Source organism: Cyprinodon variegatus, unplaced genomic scaffold (assembly GCF_000732505.1).
Source record: "Cyprinodon variegatus isolate N-32 unplaced genomic scaffold, C_variegatus-1.0 Scaffold15, whole genome shotgun sequence".
Lineage (NCBI taxonomy): Eukaryota > Metazoa > Chordata > Actinopteri > Cyprinodontiformes > Cyprinodontidae > Cyprinodon > Cyprinodon variegatus.
In genome coordinates this window covers 828,059-845,155 of record NW_015150468.1, presented here as the reverse complement: position 1 = coordinate 845,155, position 17,097 = coordinate 828,059, and the positions used below count along the sequence as shown (strand labels likewise).

The following is a 17,097-nucleotide window of genomic DNA, read 5'->3' as shown; positions in this document are numbered from 1 at the left end:
AAAAAAAATACACGAGTACTTTATGTTTTTTATTGGATAGAAAGTGATCATTATTCCTACGATTCTGCAGAGATCTAAGCATGAACGCCTTGTCTATGATTCCAACAACTGGACTGAGTTCCCTCAGTCAGCTGAAACTTTCAGGAAACCCACAGATGAAAAATGTTCTACCTGCAAAAAACCTTCCAAAACTCCGGTAAGTGAGAAAGATTGGATGTTTTCTCTTTTAAGTCTAAAAGGTTTGGAAGAGGCTGTAGGTTAAATTTGAGAAACTGTTGCATGTGTTTGTTCATCCTTCTCCATTTTATTATTTTTTTTTTTGTTTTATGTTTAGAAAAAGAAAAAAACCTTAAGATATTCTACAATACCATACAGTTTTGATATTCCATGATTATTTTTCTCCCTTTTCTCTTGTAATATTCTTACACTTAGATTTTTGTCTCTGCAAATTAATTTATTTAATGCATAACTGCTCATTTATTTCATTGATTATGCTACAAGTAGATCATTTTACTGAATTATTATTCAATGCAATCAATCATTTTTGGAAGTCCACTTGTAAGTAAATAAGTTACACTCCGGTGTGAAATTTAGTCCATAGAAAGGTTTCAGGAAAAAGGTGTGTAATATTTTAGAGATAGGTTGTTGTTTAAAATATTGCTTTAAGTTTAGAAAATCTCAAAGTTTTGCTCTGATCTCCACCGGACTACAGCTAATGAGTATTTTATAATTGATAAATCAGAGTCAGTTATTACTCAATTTATTTGACAAAATTAACAAATTTATATTTCTACCTCTTTATTCCAAAATAGAAAGTTTGGACTGATAGAGAGAATAAGCTCACAAAAACAGGTTGTTAGAAGTATTTTGCTGCAGAAGTGTTATTAATGAACAATTGTGCTTCAAACTAAGAAGTTTAGGTTTAACAGATTGTTAATCAGTCCATTAGTAGACTATATTATCCACATAAAAGCAATTTAAAAAGGTGAACCTAAAAAAATGATAATTTGACAGTAAATCCTCATGACAATGAAATAAACCACCATCCCATCTCAAAGACTTTTTACATTTTATCTGCATTTAAGTAAAAATTACATACTGTTCACTTGTACGTATATTTATTTTTACAGGGATGTTCATATCTTAAAGTGTTTTTACTTGTTCTTCAGCATAAGACATTCTGAGCTGGTGTATCAACAAAATTAGATATTGGGTACATAATGTGAATAATGTACAGCGCCAGGTCCACACAGACATTTTCAGCAAATTTGAGCCTAATCATGATAATGTTGCCTTAAATCAGTCAGAAGGAAATTGTTTTCTGATTATAGGGTCCATAATCTGATCAGATCCATGTAAACTTGTTTAGATCATGCCATTCGGATGAGGTAACCAGCAGAGCACTTTAAGAGGTGTTCATTTCCTCCCACTTGTATCCTGTAACCTACACATTAACCAGGAGCCCGTAGTTTAATAATGTAAAGCAAAAACGCCTCAATCGCTACCAAAACCTGGAGCAGGTTAATTTTGGGCTTTCAGGACATTCAGAACAAGCCCACCTTTGCATCTGTTGTCAAATTTACAATACTACAAAAACTCGGTGAACGTCCAAGTGATTCTCTGGTCATTTAGATGCAGCATCAAAAATGCAGCTTTCTCTTTTAATCCAAGCATATTCTAATCTGATCAAGGATTTTTTTCTTATTCAAAGATTGCTACGTTCATTTGCCAGCTTACAAGCAAATGTCAACATCAGCTGAGCTATCAGTTGCTTTTCTGGGCGTAACGCAGGATTCCACTGAGCCACTCGCTGTCGGTGTTTCCTCACTTCCAAACAGAACAAAAATGAATTATTGTTGTGACTCACTCTGCTGCTGAGCCCCCTTCATCCTCATTGATTACTGCATGTTGTCTCAGCTGCTGCATAATCAGTTTGGTGCTCTTGTTTCCATCACTTTCTAAGGCTTGCATTTGACCCATTATGTAGTTTATTATCATTTTTATTATTATTCTGCCATGAGCTCCCACTCATGGCAGAATGACTTGATGACTTGGTTTGAACCGTTTTCTCTGGGTTGGTATTGTAAGAGTTAATTGCAATTTTAAATTATAATTAATGATAAAAAAAAAGAATAAATAAAACGTATATGATGCAACCTCAAGCTTACCAAGGGCCATAATGAGAGGCTTAGAGAGGCTTTTTTAATACTAATACTACTGGTAATAATAACTGATTTGGAGTGTAGGGATTGTTAAATAATTTCACACCCAAGATGACGCTCTGATCACATTAGACCAAATGTAACTTTTTGTCCAACATGCAAACTAACACGCCATACAGACATTTAATACCCTGAACACACCAGTCCCGTGGTGAACAGTAGTGGCAGTATCATGCTGTGGGGTGCTATTATTCATGAGAAGGAAGGGAAGCTGGTTGGAATCGATTGGAAGATGGGCAAAACTAAATAGAAGAGAGAAAACCTACTAAAGGCTGCCAAAGGTTCGATGCCAGGGCACGACAAATCTAAAAAAAAAATACACACAGAGCTAATATAGATTTGATGAAATCAAATTCATTTGTGTTAATGGACAAGAAATGGGATGTTTACAAATGCGCCGTGCTCAACGAAGCATTTGGGTTAAGAAGATTTTGATGATAAGAAAAGGCTCTAAAATGTGGTAGAGATAGATTTAACTGCATCAAAAGGCTGTTCTAATTATGAAGAGCCGGAGACTTTTCCCACTAAAATAATCTGAACAGCCAACCTTTTATTTAATGATTTAATTCCATAAATCCACAATAAATCATTTTAAAGTCATTGGTTATGTGACATTCTGTCAAAGGTTCAAGATGTATCAATTAACTTCCCTGAGATATTGTAGTTGTTTTCTTTTCTTTTTTTTTTTTACATTTTTTATAGCATGGATTGCTCGTCAGTGGAAATGATAGAAACAAATAACACAGCGGAAAGTAGGAAAAAAATGAAGCGAATAATACATCTGGAAACAATAAGAACCTTAAATAAAATACAATCTCAACAGCCAGGGATCTTTGTTTTGGAATGTGTTTTACAAGGTTATAGAGACAGTGTTTTTGGGACTTGGACAAACTGTATTGCAAAAGACCGAGTGCTTAAACTGTTGTTTAATTAAGCTGATACCCTGGAAACCCTTAAGAAATGTCATTCAAAGGGACAGAGAAGAAGAATCCAACTCTGTGAGTTAGAATTTAATGAGAAAGCCAGGCAGATCTGTTTTTCTGCATAGTTGTTCCTATTTTAGGAAAACATCCAAATATTTGTATAAAAACAACCAGAAAGCCTAAATATTTCCTGAGGCATTCACTTCCAATGCTCTCCTCAGAAGGTTTTTGTAAAGATGACGTGCCATTATCAACAACACAACTCAGCTTGACTCTAAAAGCCTTGTGTGTTTTAATGATTGTTTGCAGGTCGATCTCTGTTCCCTACGCCTACCAGTGCTGTGCATTCATTGGATGTGAGTCAGCAATGAGGTCTTCTGAGGAAACTGACAGGAAGAAATCTACAGGTGGGAATGTTGCAGGAAGTTCTTTTTTTTTTTTTCCTAGAAATGGATAGCTGGCTTGTGAGCATGTGCTCTCTCTCTATTAGAGGATACATTGAACCACTGAGGTTCAAGTTTAACTTTGAGAAAAGTAAAATAGGAATTTATACATTGACATTTTTGGCTGTCCAATCTGCAAGAATTACATTAGATGATTGTTGCTTTGAAAAAGACGAAAGAATCCAGATTCTCTGACAGCCTTAAAAAATGGCAATTTTCTTTGAGCAATTTCTCTCTCAGAATGATTATTGAAAAAGGAAAATTGAAGAATTATACATTTAAAGTCATAGGGAAATCATATTTGAATCCCAACTCATTCTGGCTTAAATATGTATATAAATGTACTCTTTATCAGATGATATCATATCGTCCCAAAATTTATTTTATGCAGGCCAGTTAGTTACACGTCATCTTGTAAACCTAAATTCGGCCAATCATATATCAACGGTCATCTGTCAACGAAATCTTTTTGGTCATAGCATCTTTATTCATATGTCGGAGCTAATATACGCAACGGTTGAAATAAGAATAATTTACCATCGGTTACTTCTCAGTGTTCACTGGGATGGACGTCTGTGTCTTCTGCAGGCGTAGAGCTAACAGAACTGGCAGCGTTGCGAGGCAAGGGCTCAAACATGTACGGCTGTAAGCCTTCTACACCAAACCAAGCTTCTGCCACCCTGGCGTCCTCTTCCATAGCAACTTTGTCCCTGCTTTCCTATAAATAAAAAATGGATGACGGAGGAGACTCATCCACGACCTCTGACACAAAACTCTCCTCCTCTTGCATGTTTCCGCAAGACAGTATCGTTTCTAAATCACTAATTTAGTGCTACTTGGTCCCAATGTTATTTCCCATCGGGAACCTACTAGCACAGAGTTGCTAACTGGTTAGCAAGATGCTTCAGAGACACCGGCCACAACCAAAATAAACGACCAATCACATTCGCTATATTCACTCATGTAAAGCCGTGCACCACTTTGAGAATTCTGAAATGCGGGTAGAACAGCCGTTTCCCTACGACTTTAAAATGGCAGTGATGACAGCATGAAGTATTTTCAAATAAATGCTGTATTAAATGAATTTGAATCGTTCAGGAATTAAAAATAATGTTGTGCGTCTGAAAATATCAAAATTAAAGTTGTTCCTGTTCTTTTCATTATGTTTTAATATATTTAGTCTATCAGAATATAGAACACAGGTTTAAATGTGTCTTTGCGAGGCTGAAAAAAAAAGGTACTGAGGTAGATTTTTATACTAACTGGATTTTACTATAGAAATAACCTGAACATGTCTGTCTTTACGTATGAGGCCCATTGATCAATATTTATATTAATATTGAATCTGTGAATGTTTTCTTTACAGATCCCTTTGGAGTTTTTGCTGTTGACTTTGGTGGCATATTTATGTTTTAATTTATTTTTTCCTTGCAGGTGCTGAAGCAGGGGAGCAGGTCTCAATGATAATGCATTGCTCTCCTTCACCAGGTGAGATGCTGTGTTTCTATTGCTTTTGTTAAATAATCATTCCATAATCCAGAAATGAACTTGATCACTTTTCTTTGGTAAACAACTTTACTGATTCTTTGTTTAGGAGCCTTCAAGCCCTGCGAGCACCTCTTGGGTAACTGGATGATTCGTCTGACTGTCTGGTTTATCTGCCTGGTGTCGCTGGTGTTTAACAGCCTGGTGCTGGTGACCACCTTCTCCCCTGCTCAGCGAGCCACTGGTTATTCCCCCTACCTGACTCCATCTTTGTCACCAGCCAGGCTGTTGATGGGATTGCTGGCCATTGCAAACCTGCTCACAGGCCTGTATGTCGGCATTCTGACCGTGCTTGATGCTGCAACGTGGGGATTATTCGCAGAGTTTGGCGTGTGGTGGGAGATGGGCCCCGGCTGTCAGATTGCAGGAGCTCTCGCCGTGTTTTCTTCAGAGTGGTCCGTGTTGTTGCTGTCGCTGGCAGCCGTGGAGCGCAGCATGACGGTGCGGATGATTCTTGGAAAAGTGATGATGACGCCCAGGAGGAACGGCGGCAACCATCGCAGGTGCTTGAGAGGTTACCAACGCTTCGGCCTGGCTGCGGGGCTGCTGGGCTTGCTTGCCGCCGCCGGAGCAAGTTTGCCTCTTCTGACCTTCGACGATAAGTCCTCTTCTCCTCTCTGCCTGCCGTTCGCTGGGGGTGAGAGTCCAGCTCTGAGTGTTACGGTCATTCTAGTCCTGCTCAACGCCCTGGCCTACCTCTTCACAGCCGCAGTATACACTCAGCTCTACTGCCACCTCGGCAGGGTGGAGTTAGCAGATCCAGAACAGACTGGCGCACTGCGCCATGTAGCCTGGCTCATCTTCACCAACTGCATATTCTTCTGTCCGGTAGCAGCTTTTTCATTCGCTCCACTTCTGACAGGATCTACAGCCGGCGGCCCGGAAATTGCCAAGTCCGTCACCCTCATTTTCTTCCCCCTACCTGCGTGCCTGAACCCAGTGTTGTATGTTTTTTTCAGCCCAGCCTTCAGAGAGGACTGGTTAAGGTTGCGAGGTCACATTGGTCTGACCCGAGAGGCGAAGGCTGGTGCTGAAAGCGGCTGCGACGACGGCGGTGGGGGCTCAGAGCTGACAGACGGAGGATCCTCCACCCACCTAGGCTTTGACTGTGGTGTGTACTCACAGCTTTGTGGAGAGACTGTATGCGAACAGTGCGAGGCAGTGCTGCGTGCCCGGGCCTGCTCTTCCTCCTCAGGCTCCGCTATCTGCAGACATTTAGTGAAGTCTCACAGCTGTCCCACCCTTCTGGCCGGGGCAGCAATATGCCAGCGCTCTGAGGGGTTCTGGGCAGACAGCAGCACACCCTCTGCTCAGTCCGAGTGCGCTGACGAGGGAGACTCATTCATTTCAGACAGTTCAGACCAGGTTCAAGCCTGCGGCAGGGCCTGCTTCTGCCAAAGTAGAGGACTTCCTCTGGTACACTACTCATACAACATACCTCGAGTCAAGGACTAAGGGTGCCTCAGTGCTCCAGAGCGTCAGTGTGCACAGATATGTCAGTCGTGTGAATTTAGATTCTTCAAGATAATGTAATTTTATAAATATATATATATCAGAACAGAAAATGTGCCAACTACCTTTACAATTCATCACGCACTTATGTTTGTAATTACTGTTTAAAGACATGCAGCAAATCATTGAAAGGGAATTTCAAGTTAAAAGATCATTTCTAGATGAAATGTACCAAGTGCTTCATGTTACAAACTGCTTAACAAAAGCAAATCTTACCACCAGTGCCTGCCTGCCTCTTCTGATCAACTGACATGATGATGATGATGATGATGACGCAAGCATAAGGGGTCAAGGATGTTTTATGTGTTGTGTACTCATAAGCTTTCTAAATATATCACACATCAAACTTTAACATGTCTATCCAACAATTTTTATTTTTTTAATTGGATATTTTTATACATAGATTTAGCAAAATGATGATCATTGTTTAATTTCTTTCAATGTGTATGTGTGAATGTAAGTTCAAGGTGATCCAGGGTTCCTATGCATACCGAAAAGTATAGAAAAGTATTGTGATTGATTATAAAGTATTTTCCAGGTCCGGATGAGTAGGGGAAAAAAAAAAAAAGGTATTTCCAGACATTCTGATTCCAGTTGCCTTAATACAGATCCTTCCCAGTTTGTCCATCGCGTCTCTAGATTGCTTCTCCTCTTGCTTTCCTATTTTTCCTTCTTTCTATTAACATGAGGTTCTGCTTACTTGTTTCCTTTCATTCAATTTCCTTATTTTAAATCCTTTCTCATTTCATCCTTTCCTTTTCCATATAGTTGTCCTCTTTTCTTTCCTTAAATGTTATGTCTTCTTTATTCCCTTCTCTCCCTTATTAGTGGCTTATTGCCTTCCTTGTGTTCCTTTTTGTCCCCATTGTCCTTCCTTATTTTCCTTTCTTGTGTACTTCTTTTGTCCTTCCTTGTTCATACCTTTTGTCCTTCCTCCTTTGTGTCCTTCCTTTATGGTCTCCTACCAAACCTTTCTTTCCTATGGGTTTCACTCTCTTGTCTCCTTTTATCTTTCCTCACACCTTTAATATTTTTTTCCTTGTGTCAGGACTTGTTTTCGTCTGTCTTTATTCATTTTATTGTATTTTTTGTTCTTGTGACCTTTCTTCGTTCTTATTGTTTCTGGGTTTTTTTTCTCCATTGAATGTCTATATAGAGTAAAATAGAGAAAACCTGCCATATGTTAGGATATTATATTTTATTATTATAAGAACAGATAAAAAGGAAATAGAACGCTGGAAGTCGAGCTTTGAAAAGTATGAAACTCAACTGAGGATTGTGTTGGAACCCTGGTTATGTTCTGCTTGTTGGGGTTGAATGATAGAGCATTGATAACTACTAGCCTATGAGCATGTGATTGACACACACCGCAGTGAGAATGACAGAGTTCAGTCTGTAAAGAAAAACACACCTTTTGCTTTTTATACTCAGAATGTGATAAAAGTAGCAGCTATTACTGTTTTAACAACTGTGTTCAGTCGATTTGACACGCATTATTTATTGTTATAAGCAGACAGGAGTGTTTGGGCGGAGACTATTTGTGGCGGCCTCTTAATGATAAGAACGCACGACAATGTAATCCAAGCATTTTGCCAAAATGGCACCTCTTTTATTATTTATCTCTTATTAGGTCATTTTCACATATTATTAATGCAAATCCCACTTGTGTCAGACTTTCAGCTTTTTTTGGTCCTAATTTTGCTTTCACAGCTTTTTTTTTTTTTTTTTCCTGTCCAAGCTCTAGGCGGAAAATGTTTTTCACTCACAGGGAAGTTTCTGAGCTGAATCCTTTGTGTATTTTGAACTTACTTAAAGAGGTTTTGCCGGTTAATAATGGAACAACTCAATCTAATGAATCACAGTCCAAGTTAAGCTCAATGAATGCAAAGTTAATTTCTCACACCATTTAAAGACTGGCTGCAAGCTGAGTCAACAAAAGAAGGTATGGAAAGCTTCCAAGTTAGATGAAACAACATAGATCTATGTTTTCTGGGCCTTAGAATGTACACATGATGGTAGAAATGGGAAAATAGGGCATGAAATGACATATTTACTCTTTTTTTTTTTTTTTTTTTTTTTACAGTTCAGCTCCATTATCATTATTGGTGATTTATTATTGTATTTTAATTTAGTTTGAATGTATGTGATAATCAGAGTATTATTGTATCACTAAGTAAATACCTGTAGACATCTTTTCATCCTGACCTAGTTGAGGCTGGGCGTGACAGAGTCTGACGGATGTTTAGTTTGCTCAAGCATGACTGCACGCATTGAGGTGGTCACACCCTCTAAGCATGTATCTACAAGCGCACGCCATGTGAGTTCTCAGGAATTCAGGCAATGTAGGGAACCATTCTCCTTCAGCACCGAGACATTCTCATGTCTTCTTTATGTTCCAGTCCTTAAATGTATTTGTAGTCATCTTTGGAAAAGATGCTTAAATCGTTGTATTAACCAAAATGCCTCGTTTTGTTTCAACATCTGATCTCCTGTCTGCTGAAAATGTGCAAAATCTTTCAGTGCTTTAATTATTTCTGTGTTTTCCATGTAAATTATTTGAAAAGGAAACTCAAGAATGGGATGCTAACTAAGGAAGCTACCTCCTCGCTTGTTGAGGCTGTCAGCAGTGCTTTGTAAGAGAGTTTGTTTTTATTTTTCACTGTTTGCATCCTCAGCTTTATAATGTTCACTTTAGCTGTAAATCATTTCAGTTATGTGCAAGTTGTGGGAGGAATCTATGTACTGTATACTGTGATTTTTTTTTTTGTTCTTTTTCCTTGTTTTTAACAAAACAGAAAATGTCTTTTCTTCTCTACTGTCACAGAATATAGATTATCTTACGTATTTTTACTTAGCATTTGTTCAATTTGAATCTAACCTGTATTTTTTTTTTTTTGTCAGCTCCCCCTGCCCTTTTCTGTTCCGATAGGTAAATCAATTCTTTAAATTGTGAATGAATAAAATTGGTAAAATCTTAAAGCTTCTGTTTTGCTTAATCAGATTTGGATTTGCTGCAGATTTGCAGCACACCAGTGTATTTTATTGCAATCAAGGTGGGGTGGGGGAAAGACAGTACCAGTAGGCCTTTTTCCTGTGCATTTACAGCCAAAGGAGTCCAGACTAACCTTTCTACTGGAATATGGTTTTGCTTTGTCAACAGCACAAAGAGCCTCTAAAACGGTGTATTCATAGCTTCTATGGGAGTTACTGTGATGTTTTGGTAAATCATAAGAAGTTACTAAACAGTACAACCTGATTAAAGGAAAAAACAAATAACCTAACCCTGCCTGACTAAATGCTGCTTAAAATGCATAGAGTTTTAGTATAAAGCAGTTAACCAGGGAAGGAAATAAGGCTTTTAAAAAATATTAAATAGAAAAAAATATATTTTATTTATCTCTGGTTACATAGTTGGAAAAAAAATGTTTATTTCTGTGATGTGAGCAGTACTGAGGTCAGTAGGTTCAGAAAATCATACTAGTTATTCTTAGACATTGGAGCAAAGTTATTTTCTTTGTGTCTGTGAGACTCCCTGTTCTTTTAATGGCCATTTAACAGATTCCTAACCGATTAGTAAGGAATTTTCTCTTTTAACAAATCATACAAAATGTAATTTAATGGAATGAACTGATCAGGGAGAACAGAATGAGTGGAAGAGGAATGCCTGCAGAAGCTAAAGGTCCCCCTTGTGGTGGATGAAAAATGGATCCTCTGCTCAGGGCACATTTAGCATCTTTTTATGCCAGACTTTTGGTTTTCCCAAAAGGCAATGATACAGTTAATATGGTTTAATAAAGTTAAATAAAACTTTTATTTTTTAAATAAAGAGGTATAACAAAAATGTTATCTGTAGCACTACAGAGAAGACAGTTAAAGATCTGCTAAAGCTCTACTTGTTTCCGACACTAACTGTTGCACACCAGCACAGCTGGCCGCTACAGGAAGCTGGAATAGGGAGCCATTGAAAAGTGGCAGTTTTCTCATTAATTATGTGATTTCTTTAAATATGAAGGTAATAACATTGGTGATACAAAACAATCATAAAATGCTGTTTACAGAGCCTTACTGAACATTTCTCTTCAAATGTTTACTATGATAAATAGGAGCTTCAACATTTCTATAACCAAAAAGATGGAAAAAAAATATCTTAAACTAGCCAGTTGATTTCCGTTACATCTCTATTTTCGAAAAAAAAGTATATTTAGGAAAAAAATGCTTGTAAAGACTATAAATAGTAATGTTACGTTACAGGTTTTATGTTCAAAATATATTTTTGAGGGGAAAAAAACTTAGATTTTTGATAACCAAGTTGAGGTTTAAGGTTTTGAGAAATGTAAATAATAAAATTAACATGTATATTATGTATAAAATTAGAACGTTTCAACTTTCAACACAGGACTACTGTTTTTTGCTCCTGTTTTTTTCCCAGCTGAGCAATGTCATCATCACCACTGCTATCTTCCTCTTTCTCTTGATCAGGAGTGGAAAATAATTGTCTGAGAATATAATTTGATAAATCATCTTAAGCTTTGAACCCAGTGGGTATTTGTACATATAAATTATAAGTTCTGGTTAAGTGTCAAAACACCTGACAGACACAGAGACACTGTTGGCCTTTTATGTGACCAGTGAGTCATATCCAAGGCTCACTGGATCATTCGCAGCTGAACGTCAAGGCAGGAAATATTTACATTCACAGCATCAGTGGAATAACTTGCACCAGCCTGTAAAAGCTTAGAGACACCATGTGTTTTATTTTACTGACAAAAATACTTTACTGGGAGACACTCCAGATTTTCCTTCCTATCACACATATATTCTGCTGAGCAACATTAGGAAGACACCTCACACTTCTGGCATTATTTAAGCTAAAGCTTTCAAAACTTTAGAGGACTTTATGTGTCACAAAAAAACTTTGGGAAACTTAGAATTCAATCAAGAAAAATATATAGTCAAGTTTAATTTTATATAGATTTTTACACACATGAAACATTACGCTGGTGAATATTGTCAGGCATCCAGGTCATAGTCATTCTAAAAAAAGAAAATTAAAAACAATCTGCTGGACTTTGTTTCCAAGTTTGAAGAGGTTTCGCTTCCCATCGCATCCCATTTAACATTAACATCAAACACTTGATCTGTATCTTGATTATATATATTTTTAAGCTGGAAATAGTCTCATCTTTATAGCTTGAAAGCAAAGAGATTAATAAAGAAAACCAGAGGTTGCTTTCAAAATAACATGTATTACTAACTAGGCCAAGCGGTTCAGTCCTGGCACTGCAGAAATCCAAAACGTCAGAAGATGATTAAAGACAAAAGATTGTTGGATAAGCACAGATAGTGATGTAACTTAAGCATCAGGTTAAGAACCCATCTCTCCCTCCCCATTCAGAGACAGAGGCCTCATTGATTGGCATCTTTCTTTTCTTCTTTAGCAATCTGAGCTGTAAGTCAAGAAGAGATACAAGTCAGCTTGTTATTGCAATGGAAAACAACTTAAAAAAATTATCTTCACTGTGATAAACTGTCATGTTTATGCTAATAAAATATTTATTTTTACGCATGCATCTAAAAAGATCTCAAACAAGAGAGTGCTGTTTCTTATATGCCTATAGAGTGTTTCCCAACCGGGGGTACACGTACCCCTCGTGGTCCATGGTGCATTGCAAGGGATATATACGGTAAAAATATTTTATATCTTAAGTAGTTACATAAAATATGTCCGGGATCTGTATTGTTTTTGTGAGCAATTAAAAAATAGAAAATTTAGCAAGCTTTTATTAATCAAAAAGTACGTTTTTTATTATATGTTTGAGTTCACCTTCAGCTTTTACACACGTCCAAACCAAGCAGAGGAACAGATTGGATGTAGAGAATAGCCTGGGATCAGCTGTTTTTCACACTGAGCTATAGGAGCTAAAACTAATTAAGCCAGTCTGATTTTTGTTCTGTAATTTGTAACCCAGAGGAGCTCCAGTTTTATAAATTTCTGGTTAATGATATGATTTAATTTTGTATTTATTTCAATTCCTTACTAACTTCCAGGAAACATACTTGTTTTTTTTTTTTTTTTATTTGAGATGGAAAGCCTCAAAGGATAAGAATTAAACGGTCAAATTAAAAGATATAGTAGAATACTCTTTATAATTAGTTATTGTACCTTCCACTTCTGGATAATCATCAACACTGTTGACTGAGAGGGATACTCATGGTAAAAAAAAAAATGTCCAAAGGGGCGCACAAGTCAAAAAAGGTTTGAAAACATTGATGTATAGATCATACTTACGCCGAACCTCCAGCTTGCATTCCACCACATCTTCCCCCTTGTCATTGACAGCTTTGCATGTGTACACGCCGCCATCGAATGGACATGGCTTCCGTATCTCCAGTGTCACAATACCTTGCTTAGACATCATTCGATACTTGGCTTCATTGGAAATGTCCATTTTGTTTTTGTACCAGGTCACTTTGGGCTAACAAAGAGAGAATAAATCATAATAGTCCTATTATATTTTTCATACTCTGAATATTGTCTGAAGAGCTGGTTTAACCTAACCACCAGATCTGTTTAAATGTAAACCAGATTGATTGATTGGGTAATCTAAGCCAATATTAAAATTGAAAAACTGATAAGCCAATCACAGTTGCTGCTCAGATGTAACCAGCGCTCTCATTGGTTAGACTGCTCCTTTTTGTTCACAACATGTGCATTGAGGGAGCTGCTTCAATCTGAAGAGCAACTGTGTTTGGTTTTACGGTTTGGTTTTTTTCTGTGTGCTCAGGGACTAGAGGGGTCGCAGAAAAGGTAAATGTGGAGAGGGTAAAGTAAACAGAAAATGCAACTGCAAAAAAAGGATTACCTTTAAAATGTGTGATTAAAAAAAGGTATTTATAAAGACATTTATTAATTGGGGTTTTGAAATCATGCAGGTCATAGTCATTCTAAAAAAGGTAAAATACTTGGTTTCCAAGTCTGAAGATGTTCTTAAATTGAAAAAGCTTCCTCGATGGGAAGCCAAACATCTTCAAACTTGGAAACAAAGTCCAATGGATTGTTTAACTTTTTTGAAAAATTTCAAAATAAGATTTGAAAATACATTTTCAAATTTCAATTACATTTTTACAATTAGAAACCCCTTTTCAAATAGTCTTTCTAATTGTATGATTTAAATGTGGAATTTAAAATGTCTATCATTATTTTTCACTGACTCTCCTGGTCCTCCATAGTGACTGCTTCCCACATTACCATCTGTAAGTCTATTTTAATATTTAACCTTATGCTTTTATTTAGTTCATATTTGAAATTATTATCTACACCCTGCCGTAAAGTCCAGACAATGAAAAGAACAAACTGTGGATATGAATAAGACCTTAAGACACTGTTGGACATGATGTCCATTTATCCTCATTCTACTTCCCTCATTCCTTGATAGGCAGTAATACTATTTGTTAAAGTTTCTTTAAGTCAGTCAGTCTTAGTTTTCCTGTCATATAAGCTACCCCTGGTCTAGTGCTTTTTTTATTTTGCCTCCGTCTTTTTTCTGTACTTCCATGTATTACCTTCTCCTCCTGAACCAATCAGGATGGATTGTTCCTGTCAAAAGGAAACCGTACCTCTCCACTGTAAATTGCTCAGGATTACAGTTTACACAGAAGTGAATTATATTGTATTTGCTAGTTTTCTTGAACAATTTCAATTCTTTTTTACCTTTATGATATCCATTAAATCTAATTGTACTGGAATGAAATTGTGGTAAATAGCATTTGATTTTATATTGATTTGAGTAGGACTGCATTTAATATGAAATTCTTTTTTAAAAATCCAGTAAAATTGAACGTATTGTTATGTCTTATACAGAACGTTGTGTCTAAGTGTTTGTGAAGCACTCTAAACATGCATACCTTTGGTATTCCTCGCACAGCACAGCTGAGGGTGGCGTTGTATCCCGCTATTACAGACCGGTTCACTAAAGGATGTGTGAACTTGGGAGCTTCTGAGAAGTCGTGCTCTTTATATGTGGGAGACTTGTAGTCGATACCTGCAGAGACCCTCAAAGATTAGAGATGTTTTCTGGTAGTTGTTTTTTTTTTTCTCTTACTACATTCCTGTTGTACTCGTCATAGGTTTTATATATATAAAATAGAGTCCACCTGATTTCTGGATGAACACGCTGTCCTTTGTGGTGTAGGGCTCCAGGCTGAGGCCCACCAGGTTAATGGAAAACACTCGGAAGAAGTACTCATTCCCCATGATGAGGTCAGACACCACGCAGTGTGTTCGTCTGTAGTGGTCGTGGACGGTAAACCACTCCTTTATAAGAAATACATAACATTCTTCAATAAGGTTTGATGACCAATACATTGTTTTTAATATGTCCAAAATTCGGTTTCCTAAATACTGCCTGATTTTATTGACATTTATGCATTTAATATTTTGAATTAGCTTTTTGGTGTTATTTTTTTTCTCCTTATCTTTATCTAAAACTCACAATTCTGGCTCTCTTACCCTTAATAAAAAATGGTAAAGATTTCCACTTGACTTCATATTGCAGCTGAACTAAAGCGGTTGTATAACAGCTAAATCTTAGCTGCAGGACAGAAATCAGATATTAGCGGCCTTAAAGTCCATTTGACCTCAGAAGTTTTATCTGACATGTACCAGGTAGACTTATTGGTAACATGATGACTATCAGCTCAAAGCTTACTGTGTTGCATGTAAAATTAATTTGATCTAATAATGACTGCGGTGAAACATGAGATGACTGCCATACTGGCTGGGGAACAATGCTCCTGCGTCACTGTTCAGACTATCTGGACCGGGTCAAGGCTGAGTGGATAAGATTAGGACATTCCTGGGCAACATTAGTCTTGGCAGTTCGAGGTGGAGAACAGTGGCAGTTGGAGTTCTTTGCCAACTGGTTCATCATTACTGGTTGTCAAAGCGGACAGCATGTTCAGCATTGGATAATTGAGGAATAAATGCCAGGAAGGAGACATGCATTGCACTCTCTCTCTCTGCTTGTTCAGGTTCTGTCCTTTCTTTCTCATCAGAGGTCAAAGATGTTAAATTATAAGTGCAAAACTTTTAGATGGGGAGGAGATAAGGTTAAGGTTAAAGCTATGATTTATTTTTCTATGTGATGTTTTAACATGACCTTTCCTTTTCCTTTTTTTGACTTTCTTTCCCAACTATTGAGAATGTTTGCTATACTTCAATAACAAAATTTTTTTGTGCATATTTTTTCTCATTTTCATTTAAGTATTTTTTGTTAATGGCAAAGTTCAGTTCAGTTTATTTATATAGCGCCAATTCACAATACGTGTCATGTCAAGGCACTTTACAGTTCACCAAATCATCCAGTAACTGATTCAGTTTTCTATCTAAGGAAAACCAGTTGATTGCATCGACTCATTGACTCAAATGCAATCCCTCACACTAAGCATGCTTGTAGTGACAGTGGGGAGGAAAAACTCCATTTTAACAGGAAGAAACCTCCAGCAGAACCAGGCTCAGTGTGAGCGGCCATCTGCTGAGGCCGACTGGGGTTCAAGGAGATAGAAGCAGAGATACAAAAAATAACTCATAATAACAAGATCGGTATCTCGTAATTATGAGATAAGCTGTCTGATTTTATTTTTCTTTGGAGAATAAAATATGCTTCTGTACTTTTATACTGCTTGATTGGTAAATAATTACTTGTATCAACTACCAATATGGCTCTAGAAGAGCTGCAGAGGTAATATTCTTTTTAAAAAAAGAAATATATATATTTTTTTAGTTAGTTAGTTCCATTAACACTTTAAAATAAGGTGCGTTAAACTTTCTTAACTATTAGATAATTCCTTGGGAGCCAATCAGGAACCAATGGGTAGTTCACCAATACTTAATGGGGATCACTCAGTCCAGCCTTATTAGGGGACTACTGTTATATGGGTTATATTCAGTTTTGCAGCTCAAACATTTTTTAAAACTGTGGGTAGCACTGCTGCCTTGCAGCAAGAAGGTTCTGGGTTCGATTCCCGGCCCGGGGTCTTTCTGCATGTTTGCATCTCTAAATTCTCCTTAAGTGTGAGTGTGTGTGTGAATGGTTGTGTGTCCTGTGTGTCTCTGTGTTGCCCTGCGATGGACTGGCAACCAGTCCAGGGTGTACCCCGCCTCTCGCCTAGTGACTGCTGGAGATAGACACCACTAAGCATGTTAGAAAATGGATGGATGGATTATCAGTAGACAACCAGAACTTCCAGGGGAACAAACAGTAAAGTTAGGGTTAGCTAAAATACCACCTGATTTCTGGATGATCCTTATAAGGATGGTCTGTGTGTTCTCCATTAGGGAAAATACTGGTTGACTACCCATTAGTAAATAATTGGTTCCCAAAGGGACTTCCTTGTAATTAATCATATGTAATGTGTAATCTTATGCATGTTTTTGTAAAGTTTTACCTCAGT

The 17,097-nt window shown here is 37.3% G+C and overlaps 2 protein-coding genes across 5 annotated transcripts in view; one reads left to right on the top strand and one right to left on the bottom strand.

Moving 5' to 3' along the window:
- lgr4 (leucine-rich repeat containing G protein-coupled receptor 4) overlaps positions 1-9,624 on the top strand; it is a 36,673-nt gene extending 27,049 nt beyond the window's left edge. The window contains exons 15-18 of the mRNA XM_015384703.1: positions 71-196; positions 3,455-3,552; positions 5,023-5,076; positions 5,183-9,624. Of these exons, the coding sequence (XP_015240189.1) occupies positions 71-196; positions 3,455-3,552; positions 5,023-5,076; positions 5,183-6,588 (1,684 nt within the window). The 3' untranslated portion in view covers positions 6,589-9,624. The remainder of the gene's footprint in view (positions 1-70; positions 197-3,454; positions 3,553-5,022; positions 5,077-5,182) is intronic.
- A 1,760-nt stretch (positions 9,625-11,384) lies between these two features.
- Positions 11,385-17,097, bottom strand: part of mybpc3 (myosin binding protein C, cardiac) — a 33,514-nt gene continuing 27,801 nt past the window's right edge. For 3 of the 4 annotated variants that reach the window (XM_015384995.1, XM_015385010.1, XM_015385019.1), the window contains 4 exons: positions 14,800-14,959; positions 14,551-14,687; positions 12,935-13,121; positions 11,385-12,092 (listed from right to left, as the gene is read on the bottom strand). In XM_015384995.1, the coding sequence (XP_015240481.1) occupies positions 12,052-12,092; positions 12,935-13,121; positions 14,551-14,687; positions 14,800-14,959 (525 nt within the window). In that variant the 3' untranslated portion in view covers positions 11,385-12,051. The remainder of the gene's footprint in view (positions 12,093-12,934; positions 13,122-14,550; positions 14,688-14,799; positions 14,960-17,097) is intronic. The other variant, XM_015385002.1, reaches the window with a different exon arrangement.